The following is a 23,025-nucleotide window of genomic DNA, read 5'->3' as shown; positions in this document are numbered from 1 at the left end:
ATTGAAGTTTTTAAGAGGGCGGTTACATTTAAATCTTGCATTTGAAGAGCTGTATCTCTTGACACATTCCTGAGAAAATCTGGGACACAAAAAGCCTTAATCTGTGGCAAAGATACAGCCTCATAATGCAAGATATCCACCATATATTGTTTCAACAGTTCTGCATTTGATATATTACAATAAGGAAAATTCAAATATCTTATTATTTGAATGGAGAGTATTCTCAACTTTTTCTAATCTATTCTCCAATATCATATTCCCCTTAACTAAAGAGGAATTCATTAAGGGCAATTCTATAAAGTGGCACCTCCTCAAACTAGGTGCCCCAACACCATGTGCTTAGCACCAAGATGCCATTACAGAATACTAGTATACAGTTGGCACTGGCACGCCCTCTTATACCATGTCAATGGAAGGCCCAAGTGACACATGTAGCTAGTATTCTATAAACTAGGTGCATGACTGGGAGATGCGCCCATTGCCCACGTATGCTCGGCCCACGTGTACACCCCCTTGAAAGTAGTACCTTATAGAATAGCACCTAGTGCACATAGATGCCACTAACATGCATCAGAGGTGACAGTAAATTGAAAGGCTCTATCTTTAGACGTAACTTTACAGACTTGCCCCAATAGCCTCTAATGCCCTAATCCTCCCAGCATAGTTCAACAAAGTCTGCTCATGATTACCCAACTCTTGATTTACAGTAGATAATTTATGAACAGTTTCCCCAGAAAAACTATAAACTTGAGATTAGAAGCCTGATAGAGCTGCTTCCATTTTGATCATGATCCACCAAATTTCTAGATTAGTTACCTTCTTAGGAGTCATCATAGTTAACAAATTTTTCAAGCCTGAAACCTCAGAAAAACAATGCCTGGCATACAGGGAAACTGGAGATGAAGATCAAGTTAAATGATTATCCACCGACAGGAGGATCTTGGCACCAAATGACACCAATGTCACTAATGTAAGGAATATGCACAAGATAAATTTAAAAGCAATGGAGACGGTGCATGAAAATCTTGCTCATGAGTATTCATTTGTGGATATCCTGAAAACCTGACTGGCTGTGGGTCCCCCAGGACAGGTTTGGGAACCACTTGTTCAAGCCAAATGGTCAAATGACTCATTTGTGTAACTCAGAGAGGACTAATTCTCAAACTCACTTTAATAAAAGCTTCCTTAAATATGATATACTAAAGTGAAATGTTAATAATTACTAGGCAAATGTAAAATATTGCTAGTTTTTAAATCTGTTATACTATTTAATAGTTACTATTTTATGTCTTCAATACTATACCTCATTAGCACTAGCTACCAATTTCTTCAGGCCCCAGCTTTCAGAAGCCCAGCGGTTTGCCACTTCTTTTTCTGAACAGATGATGAAATTGTCAAAGTAGATATCTGATGTCATAGACCATAGCTCTAAGCCAATTGCACCAAATGGGGTCATCAGAAAAGGGTGAAGATCCTCAAAGAAATCTGGATTAGCTATTTTTCTGGGGCTCCAGATTCCCTGAAACAAAACATATTTTGATTATAACTTTTACAGCAGTTTTATCGTAGAATTTGCTGCCCAAAGAACTCAGATTAGAGCAACATTATTTGACATTTTGTACACAGTTGATATTCTTGCTCTTTCAAAAAGACTTTAATTAGATTGATATAATGAACCTAAATATTTAGGGATTGTAATACATAAGTATTGCCATACTGGGAAAGATCAAAGGTCCATCGAGCCCAGCATCCTGTTTCCAACAGTGGCCAATCCAGGTCACAAAATACCTGGCAAGATTCCCAAAATGTACAAAACATTTTATACTGCTTATCCCAGAAACAGTGGATTTTCCCCAAGTCCATTTAATAACGGTCTATGGACTTTTCCTTTAGGAAGCCGTCCAAACCTTTTTTAAACTCCGCCAAGCCAACCGCCTTTACCACATTCTCTGGCAACGAATTCCAGAGTTTAATTAATGCTTTGAAGTCATGATTGAGCTATATTATTCTTCTATATGTTTGCTTTTTTTGCCATACAGCATTATTTATTTAATTTATTTTTAGCAGCATTTATATCCCCCATTTTCCAAACATGTTTGGTTTGATGTGGCTTACAATGTTAGTTCTTGAGGGTAGAGAAATACATTTGAAGAGAGTAGATGGGGGAGTAAAGAATTAAGAGAGAGATCAGTAAGGGAGGGAGGGGGTGGGTAGATGTGAGGAGAGATTGGGGTGGTTTGTTAACGTGTCAGGGAAGATTTATTGTTTGGGTTTGGTTGCTTAGTTTCCTGTGTTTTATAGTTTGGTTATGTTGAAGTCTTGAACTTGGTTTGAAAAGGGAGGATTAGGTCGCATGTTTTATGAGTGAGGATGATTCGTTTTTGTTTTGTGCAAGGGAACTTTTTGAACAGGTAAGTCTTGAGGTATTTCGAAGTTAGATCTTAACAGACTTGGGAAGGGCATTCCATAGTTTGATGCTTTGGTATGGGAAATTCGCTGAGTGAACAGATTTGTAGATGAACTTGTGACATTTGGGGTACGTGAAGGGTCAGATAATTCCTCGCCTCCTTCAGTATGTTTTTAAGAGGTAGGATGATCATGTGAGAGGTATGCAGGCACCTCACCGTGGACTATGAGCAATATCATGGTGCAGAGTTTGATTACTGATTTGGAAAAATTTATTGAATATCCTGTCATTAGGACAAGGAGATATAATAAATAAGGAAGAGATTCAGATAAATTACTGATACAGACCAAGGTGTCGTCTGTGTATAGCGAGATAGGATGAGTTTCTTCTCTGATATGCATCCAAATTTCTAATTGCAGTAGCTAATGGTTCTATAGCTATCACAAAGAAAAGTTGGGATCAAGGACAACCTTGAATTAAACTTCTCAACCAAGTCTCCTCCACCATCCCAGTCCATTCTCTGAACCCTCCTTAAAACCCTGCCTCCTTTTTTCCTTTTCTGAAATCACTGAAGAGGAAACTGCACATTTTCTTTCCTCCTCCAAGCTACCTGTTCCTTTGAGCCTATTCGAAGGCAAAAAAGGAGGTAAAAAATCCTCACGACACCGTGAAGATGAAACAAAAAAGTGAGGAGAATGGATGAGGATACCAACTGTTTTATATTTATTCACTTAAAAAATTCACTTAAAAAATTACATGTGCATAAACAGCGACCCGACACGGCCGTGTTTCGGCACAATGGCCTGCTTCAGGGGTCTTTATAACCTTGAATGATGTAGTTTAGAATGTTTGTTCCAAGGGAAATAACAGGAAACAAATCTCTCTGGTCTCCTCTTCAAAAATAATATATATGAGATATATATATTTTTTTTTTTTTAAAAACGAGCATCTAAATACTCCTCTCCTAAGAGTTATCGGCAAATTGTGAAAAGCTTTTTCACAATTTGCCGATAACTCTTAGGAGAGGAGTATTTAGATGCTCGTTTTTAAAAAAAAATATATATCTCATATATATTATTTTTGAAGAGGAGACCAGAGAGATTTGTTTCCTGTTATTTCCCTTGGAACAAACATTCTAAACTACATCATTCAAGGTTATAAAGACCCCTGAAGCAGGCCATTGTGCCGAAACACGGCCGTGTCGGGTCGCTGTTTATGCACATGTAATTTTTTAAGTGAATTTTTTAAGTGAATAAATATAAAACAGTTGGTATCCTCATCCATTCTCCTCACTTTTTTGTTTCACCTTTGAGCCTATTCCCATCTACTCAGCACTCTCTCTCCTGCTGTCATCCGCTCTGTCATATCCTCAATCTTTCACTTTCCACTGTGACTGTTCTTGATGCCTTCAAACATGCTTTAGTTACACCACTCCTCAAAAAACCTTCTGTAGACCCTACCTGTCCTCCCAACTATTGCCCCATCTCCCTCCTCCCTTTCCTATCCAAGATACTTGAACGTGCTGTTCACTGCTGTTGTCTTGACTTTCTTTTATTTGAAGCTATTCTTGATTTACTTCAATCTGGCTTTCTCCATCTTCACTCAACTGAAACAGCCCTTGCTAAAGTCTCCAATGACCTGTTCCTAGCCAGATCCAAAGGTTTCTATTCTATCCGCATCCTTCTTGATATATCTGATGCTTTTGATTACCACCTACTCCTTGATACAGTGTACTCACTTGGATTTCAGGGCTCTGTTCTTTCTTGGTTTTCTTATTATCTCTCCCATCGCACTTTTACTGTAAGCTCTGGTGGATCCTCCTCTTCTATCTCGCTATCAGTTGGTGTACCTCAGGACTCTGTTTTGAGACCTCTTCTTTTCTCCATCTATACTTCATCCTTGGTGCTCTGATCTCATCTCATGGTTTTCAGTATCACCTTTATGCTGGTGACTCCCAAATCTACCTCTCCACCCCAGAAATTATAGCAGGAATCCAGGCCCAATCAGCCTACCTGTCTGACACTGCTGCCTGGATGCCTCACTGCCATCTGAAACTAAATATGACCAAGACTGAGCTTCTTATCTTTCCCCCTAAACCAATCTCTCCTCTTCCCCCATTCTCTCTCTCTGTGGATAACACTTTCATCCTCCCTGACTCATCAACTTGTAACCTTGGGGTCATCTTTGATACCTCTCTCTGCACATATCCAACAGACTACTAAACCTGTCATTTCTTTCTCTATCTCATCACCACAATTCGTCCCTTATCAAAACCCTTATCCATACTCGTATCACCTCTCGCTTAGACTACTGCAACTTGCTTCTCACTGGTCTCCCACTAAGCCACCACTCTCCCTTGCAATCTGTTCAAAGCTTTGCTACATGGCTTATAGTCCGCCAGGCTCCCTAACCATTTCCGCATATGGTTCAAACTCCTCTTACTGAGTTACAAGTGCATACACTCTGCAGCTGCTCAGTACCTTTCCACTATTATCTCTCCCTATACTCTTCCCCGGGAACTCCATTCATTGGGTAAATTTTATTTATTTATTGCATTTGTATCCCACAATTTCCCACCTATTTGCAGGCTCAATGTGGCTTACAGAGACCTGTTATGGCATTGCCATTCCAGGATATCAGATACAATTGGTATTGCAAAAAGATTAAGGATGAGAAAAAAGATCTAAGCAGATAGTTATAGAAAGATGACTTTCAGAACTGGAGTGGATTGGCGAGATGGTATAGTTAAGCTTGTTGAAGAGATACGTTTTCAGAGATTTATGAAAGTTAGTTATTTCGTTGATTGTTTTCAAGTCAGTTGGTAGTGCATTCTTATCGTCTCTTCCACTGCCAACTCCAGATTCCGTTCCTTCTATCTTGCTGCACCATAAGCCTGGAATAGACTTCCTGAGTCAGTACATCAAGCTCCATCTCTGGCTGTCTTCAAATCTAGGCTAAAAGTCCATCCTTTTGAGGCTGCTTTTAACTCCTAACCCCTAATTACTTGTTCAGTACCCATGTCTGTTGCTCTGTCAAGCAGGGACTGTCTCTTCATGTTCAAGTGTACAGCGCTGCATACATGTAGTACAGCTATAGAAATAAGTAGTAGTAGTAACTTCTGCCTCTGTCCAGACTGAATGCTTTGTCCAAGGCAAGGGTCTGGTTTTATGTGCTAAATGTATGCACATAGAATCCCTCATAAAAGAAGTACAAGAACTAAAAGAGGAGGTGGCAAGACTAAGAAGCATCTGTGACAACCAGACATCCATCCCAGAAATGCATCTTGAGGCATAGGGGATCTCCAGCAAAGGGGAAGGGGATACAGTGCAGAAAAAGGACAACTGGATACATCACCAGATCCTGCCAGATCAACTCCCCAACTCCATCTTCCGTTGAACTGAAGAATCAGTTTGTCGCCCTGGAGGTAGAAGAGCTGAAAATATCTCAAGAACAGGAGGAAACAATCAAAATACCAAAGCCTCTGGATCAGGGGCCAATAAGAAGCAAAAGGTAGCGTGGTTGGTGTTTCACTTCTGAGGGGTACAGAGGCACCCATCAGCCAACCAGACATGATTTCCACAGAGGTATGCTGTCCGTCTGGTGCCAAGATTCGAGAAGTATCAGAAAGTTTGCCAACACCAACAGAAGGTCAAACAACAAAAGTCAACACCAACAGAAGTTTGCCAACACTCATCAAGCCTACTGACCACTTTCCTATGCTGCTCATCCATGTTAGTACAAATCATACTGCTAGGTATTCTACTATCAAATGTGACTTCATGTCTCTGGGACAGAGGGTGAACAGTTAGGTGCACTTGTGGTGTTCTCATTCATCCTTCCTGTTGAGGGTAAAGGCCGAATGAGGGAAGCTCGCATCCTAGAGCTGAATATATGGCTGCATGGATGATGCCAACATGAGCGCTTTGGTTTCTTAGACCATGGGATGATATTCTAAGAGCTACTGAGCAGTGATGGTGTCCATCTATCAAAGAATGAACGAACTGTCTTCTATAACAGACTGACTAATGTACTAAAGAGGGCTATAAAAAAATTCAGTGGGGATGGGTGAGAAAAGCCCAAAAGTCATTAATAACCCTGAGGAACATAAGACATAAAATACCTTTAGAGAAAGGGGGAAAATAGTAATATCTGGACAGCATTGTGTACCAATGCCTGCAGTATAGGAAAATTTCTAGATCTAGAGGCTGCAATGATAGAAGCTGATTTAGTTTTAGTGGCGGTCATGGAGAACCATAAACGGGAGATAGTTATACCTGGCTATAATCTGTTCAGGAAGGACAGGGAAGGAAAAAAGGGTGGAGGAATGGTATATGTTAAGAATAATATTAATGTGACAGAACTGCAGGGCATAAGGGGTAAGGAACTGTGCGTTAAACTGGAAAGTGGTAATATTTACATTGCTGTGAAATAGTAACATAGTAGATGACGGCAGAAAAAGACCTGCATGGTCCATCCAGTCTGCCCAAGACAAACTCATGTGTATACGCCTCCTTCACAGTCAGAAGAAATGGACAGAGATTTAATACAAGACATTCACAAGATAGCTAGGAAAGGGGAAGTACTATTGATAGGTGATTTTAATATGACAAATGTTGATTGGGGAGTCCCTGCTGCAGGGTCATCCAGAAGCAAGGGGATGTTGGATTCTTTAAAGAAAAAATTGTTCTAGCAGTTGGTAATGGAACCCACGCAGGACCGAGCTATTCTAGACCTGGTGCTTACAAATGGGGAGTGTTATGGTGAGGGATCATTTGACATCTGGTGATCTCCGAATGGTGTGGTTACAACACAGGAGGAGAGGGCTTATACAAGATTGAAGGTCCTGGACGTCAAAAGAACTATCTTTGCCAAGATGGGGGACTATCTCGAGGAAGAGTTAGTTGGATGGGAACAGCTGAAGGAAGTAGAACATCAGTTGTCAAAACTGAAAGGAGCTATTTTAAAGGCGACAAACTTATGTTAGAAAAATACTTAAAAGCAGTGCTTTTTTTGTGCCGGTACGCAACGGTACGGCGTACCGGCACCTTTTTCTCCTCCTCCCCTCCCCTCCCATTACTTCCAGCGATTCTCCGCCTCTCTCATGCCCTCCCATCGACGTGCAGCGATTTTTCCGTCCCTCCCCTGCCCTCACCTCTCTCATATCCAGCGATTCTTCGTCCCTCAGCGTCCTCCTTCACTGCCTGCCACTGAGCCAGTCGGACTCAGAAGCGAACGGTGCAGCCAGCGATTGGCTGGCAGCGTCGTAGCTTCCCTCTGCAAGTCCCGCCTATGCGTAAACAGGAAGTTGTAGGCGGGACATGCAGAGGAAAGCTACGACGCTGCCAGCCAATCGCTGCCTGCACCGTTCGCTTCTGAGTCCGACGCTGGCTGGCAGGCAGTGAAGGAGGACGCTGAGGGACGAAGAATCGCTGGATATGGGAGAGGTGAGGGCAGGGGAGGGACGGAAAAATCGCTGCACGTCGATGGGAGGGCAGGAAAGAGGCGGAGAATCGCTGGAAGTAATGGGAGGGGAGGGCAGGGGAGAGAGAATTGCTGGAAATCAATGGGATGGGAGGGAAGGGCAGGGGAGAGGGAATTGCTGGACATGGGAAGGGCAGGGGAGAGAGAATTGCTGGAAATCAATGGGATGGGAGGGAAGGGCAGAGGAGAGAGAATTGCTGGACATGGGAAGGGCAGGGAAGAGAGAATTGCTGGACATGGGATGGGATGGGAGGGAAGGGCAGGGGAGAGAGAATTGCTGGAAATCAATGGGATGGGAGGGAAGGGCAGGGGAGAGAGAATTACTGGACATGGGATGGGAGGGAAGGGCAAGGGAGAGAGAATTGCTGGACATGGGAAGGGCAGGGGAGAGAGAATTGCTGGACATGGGAAGGGCAGGGGAGAGAGAATTGCTGGACATGGGAAGGGCAGGGGAGAGAGAATTGCTGGACATGGGAGGGAAGGGCAAGAGAGAGAGAATTGCTGGACATGGGAGTGAAGGGCAGGGGAGAGAGAATTGCTGGACATGGGATGGGAGGGAAGGGCAAGGGAGAGAGAATTGCTGGACATGGGATGGGAGGGAAGGGCAGGGGAGAGAGAATTGCTGGACATGGGATGGGAGGGAAGGGCAGGGGAGAGAGAATTGCTGGACATGGGATGGGAGGGAAGGGATGAGATAATTGCTGGAGGGGAGGGCAGGGAAGATAGAATTTCTGGACATGGAGGGGAGAGAGGAGAATCGCTGGATGGGGAGGGGAGGACAGGGAAGAGAGAATTGCTGGACATGGAGGGGAGAGAGGAGAATCGCTGGACAGGGAGGGGAGGACAGGGAAGAAAGAATTGCTGGACATGGATGAGAGGGGAGAGAGGAGAAATGCTAGAAATGGATGGAGAGGAGAGCAGGAGATAGAGGAGAATTGCTGGACATGGATGGATGGAGGAGTTGGCTAGGAGAGAGGAGAAATGCTGACTTGGATGGAGGAGAGGGGAGAGAGAATTATTGCTTTATATGGATACAGAGGAGGGAAGAGAGATGAGAAATGCTGGACATGGATGGAGGGAAAGAGAGAGGAGAAGTGCTGGACATGAATGGAGGGGAGGAAAGAAAAAAGAAGATGCGCATGGATGGAGATGAGGGAAAGGGAAGAGAGGAGAAAAACTGCACATGGATGGAGAAAATAGGCAAAAGCTGGATCCATGTTATACCTCCTCCAGTCAATTCCACAGAGGAGCACCCAGCTTTTACTTATGGATGCAGGGCAACAAAAGAAGAAGAAAGGAGGAAAGTAAAGAAATAAATGGAAAGGAAGCCCTGGAAACGGAGTTAAGAGAACAGATAGAGAGCAGCAGAATCAGAGACTGGGACCAATATGGATAGAAAAACAAAGTCACCAGACAACAAAGGTAGAAAAAAATCATTTTATTTTTATTTTAGTATTTGGAATTTGTCTTATTTTGCACTGGGTATACTGGAGCTGTAACAGCTTACAGAAATTATTTATAATGAAAAAAAATCACATTATTTTTTCTCCTATACTAGTATAATATTTTCAATGATGTCTGTTTATATGCGCTATGGCTGGTATAAGGGGTGTGGCTAATGTGGGTGTGGCTATAATAGGGGCGGTGCCATGTGTGGTGACCCCGCCCACAATGAGTACCGGCACCTTTTTTTCTACAAAAAAAGCACTGCTTAAAAGTATAAAGAAAAGAAGACCGCGCTCATTCTCAAACATAATAGAGGAAAAGGTAAGGGGAAAAAAGTTTGCCTTTATAAATTACAAGATGACTCAGAAAGAGGAAGACAAGGAAAAATACTTGGAAAAGCTATTAGGAAAGCAAAAATGCAAATGGAAGAAAATAAATAACAGATACGGTAAAATTGGGGACAAAACATTTTTTTAGATATGTAACTGATAGGAGGAAGTGCCATAATGGCATTCTGAGGTTCAAGGGTGAGGGAGAGGAATAATGTACAAGCTGATAAGAATAAAGTTGAACTGCTTAACAATTATTTCTGTTCTGTGTTTACAGATGAAAGGCCGGGGGTAGAACCGCAGAAAACAAATGCTAATGGAGATGGATGTATGATAGACTAGGACTGATTCTCATAAGTCACTGTGATGAGCTAGCTAAACTAAAAATATTTAAAGCAATGGGGCCTGATGGGATACATCCAAGAGTACTCAAGGAACTCAGAGACGTTCTGGTGGCTCCGTTGTTGGACCTCTTCAATGGTTCTTTAAAGTCTGGAGTGGTCCCGGAGGACTGGAGAAGGGCGGATGTGGTCCCCTCTACACAAGAGTGGGAGGTTGGGAATTACAGACCTATCAGCCTGACCTCAGTAGTGTGTAAACTAATGGAAATGCTTCTAAAGTGGCAGATTGTGAGATTTCTCAAATCAAATGGACTGCAGGACCCGAGGCAGCATAGTTTTACTAGAGGCAGGTCTTGTCTCGAATGTACTGCAGGACCCGAAGCAGCATGGTTTCACTAGAGGCAGGTCTTGTCAGATAAATCTGATTTCTTTGACTGGGTGACCAGTTAGATGTTGGAGGGGTGCTCAATGTGGTGTACTTGGATTTTAGCAAAGCCTCTGACATGGCTCCACAGAGGCAAATAAACTGAGGTCCCTCGGTATGGATGCTCAAGTGACAGACTGGATTATAAACTGGTTAAACGGAAGGCGACAGAGGGTAGTAGTAAATGGAATTTGCTCCAAAGAAAAGGATTTATCAAGGGATCAGTCCATGGGCTGGCTCTTTTAACATCTTTGTGAGTGATATTGCAGAAGGACTGCCTGGTTTGTCTTTTTGCACCCGGAGGGTGTGGATAGTATGAGGAAGAATCTAGCGAAGCTTGAAGAATGGTCCAAAAATTGGCAACTAAACTTTAATGCTAAAAAATGCAGGGTCATGCACTTGGGTTACTAAAATCTAAGGGAACAGTACAATATACGGGTGAAGTACTTCTAAGTACGAAAGAAGAGCAAGTGATAGTATCTGAAGATCTTAAGGTGGCCAAACAGGTAGAAAAGGCAACAGGCAAAGCCAGGAGGATGCTTCGGTGCATAGGGAGAGGGATGACCAGCAGGTAAAAAGATGTGATAGTGCCCTTGTATAAGTCTCTGGTGAGGTCCCATTTAGAATACTGTGTGCAATTCTGGAGACCACACCTACAAAAAGATATAAACAGGATGGAGTCGGTCCAGAGGGTGGCTACAAAACTGGTCAATGACCTCTGTCACAAAGCATATAGGGATAGGCTTATAGACCTCAACATATATACTCTGGAAGAAAGGTGGGAGAGAAGGGGTAAGACAGAAACGTTTAAATACCTCCATGGCATTAATGTACAGGAGGTGAGCCTCTTTCAAATGAAAGAAAACTCTGGAATAAGACGGCATAGGATGAAGTTAAGAGGAAATACGCTCAGGAGTAAGACAGGAAAATACTCTTTCATGGAAAGGGTGGTGGAAACGTGGAATGGACTCCTGGTGGAGGTTGTGGAGACAAGGACTGTGTCAGAATTTAAGTGTTATGATTCTGCTGGATAGGCAGGGGAATGTTTGGGACTCGTTCCTGATTGGCTTGTCAGGGGCTGAGCCAGCAGATGTCAGAAGCTTGATCCATTTAAGCCTGCCTTTCCCTGCAATCCTTGCTTTAGCGTTGATTGCTTTGTTTACTCAGCTGAAGCCAGCCTGAGCTTGGGCGCTTGTGTTCACGTTGGGAGTTTAGCCTTTCTCCTTGGTGCTTGTTATTGTGTGTGTGTGCTGGGTTTTCCCAGCATGAGCTTGATTGCCTCACTCCCCTACACCTGGTCTGCTTTCTGCTGCTCTAACGTTGTGCTGTCTGTGGTAAGCTTCTGCCTTGTATTGTTCCAGTTTGTTTGTTTAGTTTTCTCTCTCTCTCTGTTCCCTTTGTTGTGCTGAGCTGTTGCTCTGCTCCCTGTGGTTCTGCCTCTATTTGGCAGTCCCCCTGTCCTTGTATATTGCTCGTTTGTTGGTTTTAGTTCTCTTTGTTTGCTGAATCTGTCTCCTGTTTCCAGTGAGCAGTGCTCCTTTTCTGGTCTGTGTGTGTCAAGGCAGCTTCCTGTTTTTTGTTACATTTGTACCCCGCGCTTTCCCACCTATTTGCAGGCTAAATGTGGTTTACTAAGAGGCATATTTTCAAAGCACTTAGCCTTCCAAAGTTCCATAGGTTTCTATGGAACTTTGGAAGGCTAAGTGCTTTAAAAATATGCCTCGAGCGCTCGCCAAGTCCGGTAATGAAACAAATACAGGTGGTATTTGTGGTTGAATAAGGAACATGTGTTTTAGTTACAATGGGGATCAAAGAGAGGATAGATTAGGTAGTGTCCATTACGAGCTTTGGTTACGTTGTGTTACAGAGTGCAGGCATTTATGTTGGGTGGGCGGGGTAAGCCTTTTTGAACAGGTAGGTTTTTAATGATTTCCTGAAGTTTAGGTGGTCGCAGGTTGTCTTCACAACTTTTGGCAGTGCGCTCCATAATTGTGTGCTTATATAGGAGAAGCTGGATGCATAGGCTGCTTTGTATTTAAGTTCTTTGCAGTTTGGGTAGTGGAGGTTTAGGTATGTTTGAGATGATCTGGTTGTGTTTCTGAGTGGTAGGTCTATAAGTTCTGTCATAAATCCTGCTGTTGGTAGTTGCTCATTAGAAAGAGAAGTGTTTATAATTGTTGTGGCACCTTCCATGAGGCCCATACTTGTCTACTGCACTATCTTTGATGGGCAGGGTTTGAGGGAGCAGTAGTTGGTCGAAAGTCTCTTAGGATTTTGTCAAGGCTCTCCTCTGTCACTGGGATAAAAGTGTTCCATCTGTCTGTCAGGAGGGGGCGAGTTTGTGCACCCCTGGTTGGGGACTGGGTGGGACTGCCTGTAAATCCTGGCACAGATTTTTAATTTTGTTCGCAAAGTATGCAGCAAAATCATTGCAGTTCAATTTAGAGTAGGCAGGCAGGTTCTGTTGTGGGGGCTTAAGTAGACTGTTTACTATACTGAACAACTGCTTGGTAGAATTGACAGCCTATGCAATACATTGAGAGAAATACTGTGTTTTTGGTTGCTGTTAAGGCTTGGCAGTACTTTGTTGTGTGCTTCCTACTGTTTAGCCTGTCTTCATCCAGGCGAGATTTACGCCATCTCCTTTCCAGTTTCCCGTCCTTTGCGTTTAAGGATGCGAAGTTACTACTACTACTTATTCCTATAGCGCTACTAGACGTAAGCAGCGCTGTACACTTGAACATGAAGAGACAGTCTCTGCTCGACAGAGCTTACAATCTAATTAGGACAAACAAACAGGACAAACAAGAGACAAGGGAATATTAAGGTGAGGATGATAAAATAAAAGCAGCATCAAAAAGCTTTTAGCTTAGATTTGAAGACGGCCAGAGATAGAGCTTGACGTACCGGCTCAGGAAGTCTATTCTAGGCATATGGTGCAGCAAGATAAAAGGAAACGGAGTCTGGAGTTAGCGGTGGAGGAGAAGGGTGCAGATAAGAGAGATTTACCCAGTGAACGGAGTTCCGGGAGGAATGTAGGGAGAGATGAGAGTGGAGAAGGTACTGAGGAGCTGCAGAGTGAATGCACTTATAGGTCAAAAAGAGGAGTTTGAACTGTATGCGGAAATGGATAGGAAGCCAGGGAAGTGACTTGAGGAGAGGGCTAATATGAGCATAACGACACTGGCGGAATATTAGTCGTGCAGCAGAATTTGGAACAGATTGAAGAGGAGAGAGCTGGCTAAGTGGGAGACCTGTGAGAAGCCAGTTGCAATAGTCTAAGCGAGAGGTGATAAGAGCGTGGATGAGGGTTCTGGTAGTTTGCTCAGAAAGGAAAGGGGCGAATTTTGCTGATATTATAGAGAAAGAAACGACAGGTTTTAGCAGTCTGTTGAATATGTGCAGAAGGAGAGGGAGAAGTCAAAGATGAACCTAAGGTTTACGAGCTGAGACAGAAGGAATGACAGTGTTATCCACAGAAATAGAGAATGGGGGATGAGGAGAGGTTGGTTTAGGGGGAAAGATAAGAAGCTCAGTCTTGGTCATGTTTAGTTTCAGATGGCGCTGAGACCATCCAGGCAGCAATGTCAGACAGGCAGGCTGATACTTGGCCTGGGTTTCGGCTGAGATTCTGGTGTGGAGAGGTAGAATCTGGGAGTCATCATCGTAAAGATGATACTGAAAACCAAGGGATGAGATCAGAGTACCAAGGGAAGAAGTATAGATGGAGAAGAGAAGAGGGTCCCAGGAACAGATCCCTGAGGTACAGCCAACTGACAGTGGGATAGAAGTAGAAGAGGATCCACTAGAGCAGTGATGGCGAACCTTTCAGAGACCGAGTGCCCAAACAGCAACCCAAAATCTAATTATTTATCGTGAAGTGCCGGTACTCATTATGGGCGGGGTCACCACATATGACTCTACCCCTATGATAGCCACACCCCCTTACACCAGCCATGGCGCATATAAACAGACATCATTGAAAATATTATACTAGTATAGAGAAAAAAATAACATGATTTTCTTTCATTATAAATCATTTCTGCAAGTTGTTACAGCTCCAGTATTCCCAGTGCAAAATAAGACAGCAGATGTAAATTCTCAAATTGGACATATTCCAAACACTAAAATGAAAATAAAATGATTTTTTTCTACCTTTGTTGTCTGGTGATTTTCTTTTTCTATCCTTATTGGTCCTAGTCGCTGATTCTGCTGCTCTCTATCTGTTCTCTTAACTCCGTTTCCAGGGCTTCCTTTCCATTTATTTCTTTACTTTCCTCCTTTCTTCTTCATTTCTACCCTCCTCTCCCCTCCAGCCCGCCCATGTCCAGCCACCCTCCTCTCTCCCCTGCCCTCCCCTCCAGCCACCCTCCTCTCCCCCCTGCCCGCCCAGCGGCAGGCCCTCCCTCCCATCCAGCACCAGGCAGGCAGGCCTCCTCCCACCCAGCACCAGGCCTCCCTCCCTCCCAGCACCAGGCCTCCACCCAGCACCAAGCCACCCACCCAAGCACCCAGCACCAGGCCTGCCACCCAGCACCAGGCCTCTCTGCCACCCACCCAGCACCAGGCCACCCACCCAGCACCAAGCCTCCCCACCTCCCACCCAGGCCTCCCACCCAGGCCACCCAGCACCAGGCCTGCCACCCAGGCCACCCACCAGACCTCCCACCCAGCACCAGGCCATCCACACACCCAGCACTCCCACCCAACCACCAGGCATGCTGCACTCCCACCCAGCACCAAGCCAATCCACCCACCCAGCACTCCCACCCAAGCACCAGGCCTGCCACACTCCCACCCAAGCACCAGGCCACCCGCACCAGCCTCCCAGCCACCAGACCTCACACCCAGCATCAGGCCACCAGACCCTCCCACCCAGTACCAGGCCGACCTCCCACCCACCCGGCAGCAGGCACCAGACCACCCTCCCTCCCACCCACCCGGCGTCAAGCATTCCTTCGTCCCTCACCTCCCACCCGGCACCCAGCCCACCCGGCCTCCCTCCCTCCGAGCAGAAAATTTAAAAGTCTTCCCTTGTCGCTGTTAAAGCCACGTCAGTAGTAGCGGTGAAAGCATGCTGCTGGTTCGGTGCGCCTTCAGCCTTCCGTCTCTCAAACTCTGGTCCCTCCCTAACAGGAAATGAGGGCGGGACCAGAGTTTGAGAGACGGAAGGCTGAAGGCGCGCCAAACCAGCAGCACGCTTTCACCGCTACTATTGATGCGGCTTTAACAGCGACAAGGGAAGACTTAAATTTCTGCTCGGAGGGAGGGAGGGAGGCTGGTGCCGGGTGGGAGGGATGGCTGGAATGGGTGAGGCGACCAGCGGTGCACGTGCCCACAGAGAGGGCTCTGTGTGCCCTCTCTGGCACGCGTGCCATAGGTTCACCATCACCGCACTAGAGTATACACTAAAGGTATGCTGGGAGAGATAAGAAGAAAACCAGGAAAGAACAGAGCCCTGAAATCCAAGTGAGGACAGCGTATCAAGGAGCAGGGCTGTGATCACAGTGTCAAAAGCAGCAGATAGATCGAGAAGGATGAGGATAGAATACAGACCTTTGGATCTGGCTAGGAACAGATCATTGGAGACTTTTAGCAAGCGTTGTTTCAGTTGAATGAAGGGGGCGAAAGCCAGATTGAAGTGGATCAAGAATAGCTTGAGATGAAAGGAAGTCAAGGCAACGGCGGTGAACAGCACGGTTCAAGTATCTTGGATAGGAAAGGGAGGCGGGAGATGGGGCGATAGTTGGAATGACAGGTATGGGTCCAATGAAGGTTTTTAAGGAGTGGTGTGACTACGGCATGTTTGAAGGCATCAGGATCAGTCCCCGTGGGACAGTGAAAGATTGCGATATGACAGATAAACGGGATGACAGTAGGAGAGATAGTGTTAAGTAGATGGGTGGGAATAGGATCAGAGGAACAGGTAGATAGTTTTGAGGAGGAACGAAGATGTGTAGTTTCCTCTTCAGTGTTTTCAGAAAAGGAAGAAAAGGAGGCAGTTCTGGAGAAAACCAAGGTGAGAGTTTGTGAGTAGGGCATAAGACCTTTTTTAGTGGTGCCGTTTTCTCTAAGATCTTGGCTAAGTGTGTATTCCAAATGTCAACCTGTTCTGACATTGTAGTCGTCTTTCAATCCACATGTGAATAGTCCAAGGCCTTTAGGGACTTCTCAAATGTCAGGTTTTTTTTTTTGTTTCTGATCTCCTTCCAAACTCTGGGAAGTGCCATTTGTTTCAGGTGGTTACTTAGGGAAAATTTAATTAGAAAATGGTCTGACCATGATAGGGTTGTTATTTCAATACTGTTATCCCAGAATTCTGGGATATCCACCCCTTTGTAGAATACCAGGTTTAGTATGTGACTCTTTTTGTGGGTTGGAAAATTGATCACCTGTGTAAATCCTAGTGCTGTCATCGTGTCCAGAAAGGCAGCTGTGGTGCTATCTGGGGTTTCAATGTGTAGATTGAAATCTCCCATGACCACCAGCCTAGGGTAATTCAGGGACACTTGAGTAGTCTAGGAGTTCTTGCACAGATAATGTGTTGTTACGAGGTGCTCGGTACAGCATGAGCAGCCAGACTAGTTTCTCCGCTGTCAAGTTGGATTAAAAGAGATTCTGATTCATGGAGCTGGGGGATGGATTTCTGCGCAGTTTGACTGTATCCGAATCAAGACTACTACGCCTCCAACCTTGGTTGATGTTGGAGGTTGAAGCCTGTTGGGCATAATTCAGCCACTGGTAAACCCCACTTTCATCTAGCCAGGTTTCACTTTTGCCTAGGATGTCAAGATGCTGTTCAGTATGGTATCATGGATCACCAAAGGATTTATTTGCAGCTGATCTGACATTTACCAGTCCTATAGTTCCCAGGGTGTCTGGGGGTAGCTTTTTGTGTGGGAATCTTTAAGTACTGTTATGTAGGTGTCTGACCTCTTGCACTTTTGCCTTCTCCTTGTTTTTGAGATTATGGTTCCTCTCCCAAACACCACTGGGATGCTCGAATCTCATGGTCTGTGGGACCAAGGACATATTTTTTTGTGTCAGAAGCTAGTTAGGTAAATTTCTCTGGGTGGCACTGCAGTCCGCCCTGTGGATCACCAATCTTACTAGCTGGCGAAGCATGGTTAAGGCTTTAAATAATCTAAAGAACAGACCTTTTTAAAGTTCTATATTCAGACTAGGCCTGTGAGATCAAAGGTTTCCAGCAATAGAGAAACAAATGTCTGTACTTAGCACTTCTATGTGAATTTCTTTGCAGACTTAAGGCACAGGGGTGGTGGTTGACTTTAGTTTTAAGGAATCAACAGATTCAAAATTTTAGAAATAGTTATATAGTTAAAATAAATTTTTAGCTCACAGATGAATGAATGGTGAAACACAGGAAGAAGTCAAGAATCAAAACACTTCTGAAATAGAAATGTTTTTAGAGATCGCCTAAACAAATAATAATTTAAAAATGCCACGAAGTTGAGTAGGAATAGAGTTCCACAGTTTGACATCATAATAGCTAAAAGAGCTATCCAAAAAATATTTATAACTAATTTTATTCACAGAAGGGCTAAACTTAAAGAATGTTGACAAGTTGGCTGATTTCATATGTTCAGAATTAAATTAATGTGATCTAATCTACAATATCCATAAAAAAATCTTGTGAGCTAAGCAAGTTATCTTAAAGTCCACCCTTGAAGCAATAGGTAACTAATGAAGGTCTCTAAAGAGCGGAGTCATATGATCATATTACTTACGACCAAAAATTAGCCTCGAGACACAGCTCTACAACAATTGAAGTCTCTTCAAAAGAGCCTGATTAATACATAAACTGCAATAGTCGAAGTGTGGCAAACTTATAGCCTGTACTAATATCTAAACTGAATAGGATAAAAAGATCTTAAAGCTCTAAGATGTCGTAGTTTAGCAAACACCCCTTTATACAAGTTGCTTACTTGATGTTTCACAGAAAGTTGTGTATCCAAAATAAAGCCTAACACGCAAGATGATTTTTCAAAAGACACTAATTCCCCTGATTTAAGGACCAGATTTTGTGGAATTCTAGTTAAGGATTTGTCAGTTTGGGTCTTAGGCTGTATTAAGTTTTAATAAATTCAATGATGCCCAATTATGAGTCTTAAAAATGCATTCAGAAATTAGAACATCACTATCATAAGTACATACGTATTGCCATATTGGGGAAAGACCAAGGTCCATCAAGCCCAGAATCCTGTTTCCAACAGTGGCCAATCCAGGTCACAAATACCTGGCAAGATCCCCAAAAAGTACAAAACATTTATAATGCTTATCCCAGAAATAGTGGATTTTCCCCAAGTCCATTTAATAATGGTCTATGGACTTTTCCTTTAGGAACCGTCCAAACCTTTTTAAAACTCCGCTAAGCTTACCCGCCTTTACCACATTCTCTGGCAACGAATTCCAGAGTTTAATTACACGTTGAGTGAAGAAAGTTTTTCTCCAATTCGTTTTAAATTTACTACATTGTAGCTTCATTGCATGCCCCCTAGTCCTAGTATTTTTGGAAAGCGTAAACAGACGCTTCACTTCTACCCATTCAACTCCACTCATTATTTTATAGACCTCTATCATATCTCCCCTCAGCCACCTTTTCTCCAAGCTGAAGAGCCCTAGCCGCTATAGCCTTTCCTCATAGGGAAATCGTCCATCCTCTTTATCATTTTCATCGTCCTTCTCTGCACCTTTTCTAATTCCAATATATCTTTTTTTGAGATGCAGCAAGCAGAATTGAACACAATATTCGAGGTGCGGTCGCACCATGGAGCGATACAAAGGCATTATAACATCCTCATTTTTGTTTTCCATTCCTTTCCTAATAATACCTAACATTCTATTTGCTTTCTTAGCCGCAGCAGCACACTGCGCAGAAGGTTTCAACGTATCATCAACGATGACACCTAGATCCCTTTCTTGGTCTGTGACTCCTAACGTGGAACCTTGCATGACGTAGCTATAATTTGGGTTCCTCTTTCCCACATGCATCACCTTTGCACTTGCTCACATTAAACGTCATCTGCCATTTAGACGCCCAGTCTCCCAGTCTCGTAAGGTCCTCTTGTAATTGTTCACAATCCTCCCGCGATTTAACGACTTTGAATAACTTTGTGTCATCAGCAAATTTAATTACCTCACTAGTTAGGGAACCCCACTAACTACCCTTATCCATTGAGAATATTGACAGCGAATGCTACATACCTGTAGAAGGTATTCTCCGAGGACAGCAGGCTGATTGTTCTCACTGATGGGTGACGTCCACGGCAGCCCCTCCAATCGGAAACTTCACTAGCAAGTCCTTTGCTAGTCCTCGCGCAGCCCGCGCGCACCGCGCATGCGCGGCCGTCTTCCCGCCCGAAACCGGCTCGAGCCGGCCAGTCCAGTATGTAGCAAGACAATACACTTCAAGGGAAGACACAACCCCAAAGGGGAGGCGGGCGGGTTTGTGAGAACAATCAGCCTGCTGTCCTCGGAGAATACCTTCTACAGTATGTAGCATTCGCTTTCTCCGAGGACAAGCAGGCTGCTTGTTCTCACTGATGGGGTATCCCTAGCCCCCAGGCTCACTCAAACAACAACCATGGTCAATTGGGCCTCGCAACGGCGAGGACATAACTGAGATTGACCTAAAAAATTTACCAACTAACTGAGAGTGTAGCCTGGAACAGAAAAAACAGGGCCCTCGGGGGGTGGAGTTGGATCCTAAAGCCCAAACAGGTTCTGAAGAACTGACTGCCCGAACCGACTGTCGCGTCGGGTATCCTGCTGCAGGCAGTAATGAGATGTGAATGTGTGGACAGATGACCACGTCGCAGCTTTGCAAATTTCTTCAATGGAGGCTGACTTCAAGTGGGCTACCGACGCAGCCATGGCTCTAACATTATGAGCCGTGACATGACCCTCAAGAGCCAGCCCCGCCTGGGCGTAAGTGAAGGAAATGCAATCTGCTAGCCAATTGGATATGGGTGCGTTTTCCTACAGCCACTCCCCTCCTATTGGGATCAAAAGAAACAAACAATTGGGCGGACTGTCTGTGGGGCTGTGTCCGCTCCAGATAGAAGGCCAATGCTCTCTTGCAGTCCAATGTGTGCAGCTGACGTTCAGCAGGGCAGGAATGAGGACGGGGAAAGAATGTTGGCAGACAATTGACTGGTTCAGATGGAACTCCGACACGACCTTTGGCAGAAACTTAGGTGAGTGCGGAGGACTACTCTGTTGTGATGAAATTTGGTGTAAGGGGCCTGGGCTACCAGGGCCTGAAGCTCACTGACTCTACGAGCCGAAGTAACTGCCACCAAGAAAATGACCTTCCAGGTCAAGTACTTCGGATGGCAGGAATTCAGTGGCTCAAAGGAGGTTTCATCAGCTGGGTGAGAACGACATTGAGATCCCATGACACTGTAGGAGGCTTGACAGGGGGCTTTGACAAAAGCAAACCTCTCATGAAGCGAACAACTAAAGGCTGTCCTGAGATCGGCTTACCTTCCACACGGTAATGGTATGCACTAATCGCACTAAGGTGAACCCTTACGGAGTTGGTCTTGAGACCAGACTCAGACAAGTGCAGAAGGTAATCAAGCAGGGTCTGTGTAGGACAAGAGCGAGGATCTAAGGCCTTGCTGTCACACCAGACGGCAAACCTCCTCCAATGGAAGAAGAACTCCTCTTAGTGGAATCTTTCCTGGAAGCAAGCAAGATGCGGGAGGACACCCTCTGACAGACCCAAAGAGGCAAAGTCTACGCCCTCAACATCCAGGCCGTAAGAGCCAGCGACTGGAGGTTGGGATGAAGAAGCGCCCCTTCGTCCTGTGTGATGAGGGTCGGAAAACACTCCAATCTCCACGGTTCTTCGGAGGACAACTCCAGAAGAAGAGGGAACCAGATCTGACGCGGCCAAAAGGGAGCAATCAGAATCATGGTGCCTCGGTCTTGCTTGAGTTTCAACAAAGTCTTCCCCACCAGAGGTATGGGAGGATAAGCATACAGCAGACCCTCCCCCCAATCCAGGAGGAAGGCATCCGATGCCAGTCTGCCGTGGGCCTGAAGCCTGGAACAGAACTGAGGGACTTTGTGGTTCACTCGAGATGCGAAGAGATCTACCAAGGGGTGCCCCACGCTTGGAAGATCTGGCGCACCACTCGGGAGTGAGCGACCACTCGTGAGGTTGCATAATCCTGCTCAACCTGTCGGCCAGACTGTTGTTTACGCCTGCCAGATATGTGCTTGGAGCACCATGCCTTGACGGCGAGCCCAGAGCCACATGCTGACGGCTTCCTGACACAGGGGGCGAGATCCGGTGCCCCCCTGCTTGTTGACATAGTACCATGGCAACCTGGTTGTCTGTCTGAATTTGGATAATTTGGTGGGACAGCCGATCTCTGAAAGCCTTCAGAGCGTTCCAGATCGCTCGTAACTCCCGAAGATTGATCTGCCGATCGCGTTCCTGGAGGGACCAGCTTCCTTGGGTGTGGAGCCCATCGACATGAGCTCCCCATCCCAGGAGGGACGCATCCGTGGTCAGCACTTTTTGTGGCTGAGGAATTGGAAGGGACGTCCCAGAGTCAAATTGGAGGCAAATCGTCCACCAATACAGGGAGTTGAGAAAACTCGTGGACAGGTGGATCACGTCCTCTAGACCTCCGCGGCCTGATACCACTGAGAGGCCAGGGTCCTTGAGCAGATCTCATGTGAAGGCGGGCCATGGGAGTCACATGAACTGTGGAGGGCCATGTGGCCCAGCAATCTCAACATCTGCCGAGCTGTGATCTGCTGGGACGCTCGCACCCGCGAGACGAGGGACAACAAGTTGTTGGCTCTCGCTCTGGGGAGATAGGCGCGAGCCGTCCGAGAATCCAGCAGAGCTCCTATGAATTCGAGTCTCTGCGCTGGGAGAAGGTGGGACTTTGGATAATTTATCACAAACCCCAGTAGCTCCAGTAGGCGAATAGGTCATCTGCATGGACTGCAGGGCTCCTGCCTCTGATGTGTTCTTTACCAGCCAATCGTCGAGATATGGGAACACGTGCACCCCCAGCCTGCGGAGTGCCGCTGCCTACCACAGCTAGGCACTTGTGAACACCCTGGGCGCAGAGGCGAGCCCAAAGGGTAGCACACAGTACTGGAAGTGCGTGTGCCCACCTGAAATCGCAGATACTGTCTGTGAGCTGGTCAGTATCGGGATGTGTGTGTAGGCATCCTTCAAGTCCAGAGAGCATAGCCAATCGTTTTGCTGAATCATGGGGAGAAGGGTGCCCAGGGAAAGCATCCTGAACTTTTCTTTTTCGAGATATTTGTTCAGGGCCCTTAGGTCTAGGATGGGACGCACCCCCCCTGTTTTCTTTTCCACAAGGAAGTACCTGGAATAGAATCCCAGCCCTTCTTCGCCCGGATGGCACGGGCTCGACCGCATTGGCGCTGAGAAGGGCGGAGAGTTCCTCTGCAAGTACCTTCTTGTGTTGGAAGCTGTAAGACTGAGCTCCGGGTGGACAATTTGGAGGTTTTGATGTCAAATTGAGGGTTGTATCCCTGCCGGACTATTTGCAGAACCCACTGATCGGAGGTTATGAGAGGCCA

The 23,025-nt window shown here is 45.4% G+C and overlaps 1 protein-coding gene across 1 annotated transcript in view; it reads right to left on the bottom strand.

Moving 5' to 3' along the window:
• The window catches only part of CLGN (calmegin), a 350,951-nt gene that overhangs the window by 56,091 nt on the left and 271,835 nt on the right, over positions 1-23,025 (bottom strand). Inside the window, exon 11 of the mRNA XM_030191707.1 lies at positions 1,304-1,519. Within this exon, the coding sequence (XP_030047567.1) occupies positions 1,304-1,519 (216 nt within the window). The remainder of the gene's footprint in view (positions 1-1,303; positions 1,520-23,025) is intronic.

The sequence above is a fragment of the Microcaecilia unicolor genome, chromosome 2 (genome assembly GCF_901765095.1).
Source record: "Microcaecilia unicolor chromosome 2, aMicUni1.1, whole genome shotgun sequence".
Classification (NCBI taxonomy): domain Eukaryota; kingdom Metazoa; phylum Chordata; class Amphibia; order Gymnophiona; family Siphonopidae; genus Microcaecilia; species Microcaecilia unicolor.
Note: the sequence above shows the minus strand (reverse complement) of the source record. Positions and strands in the feature narration are given on the sequence as shown.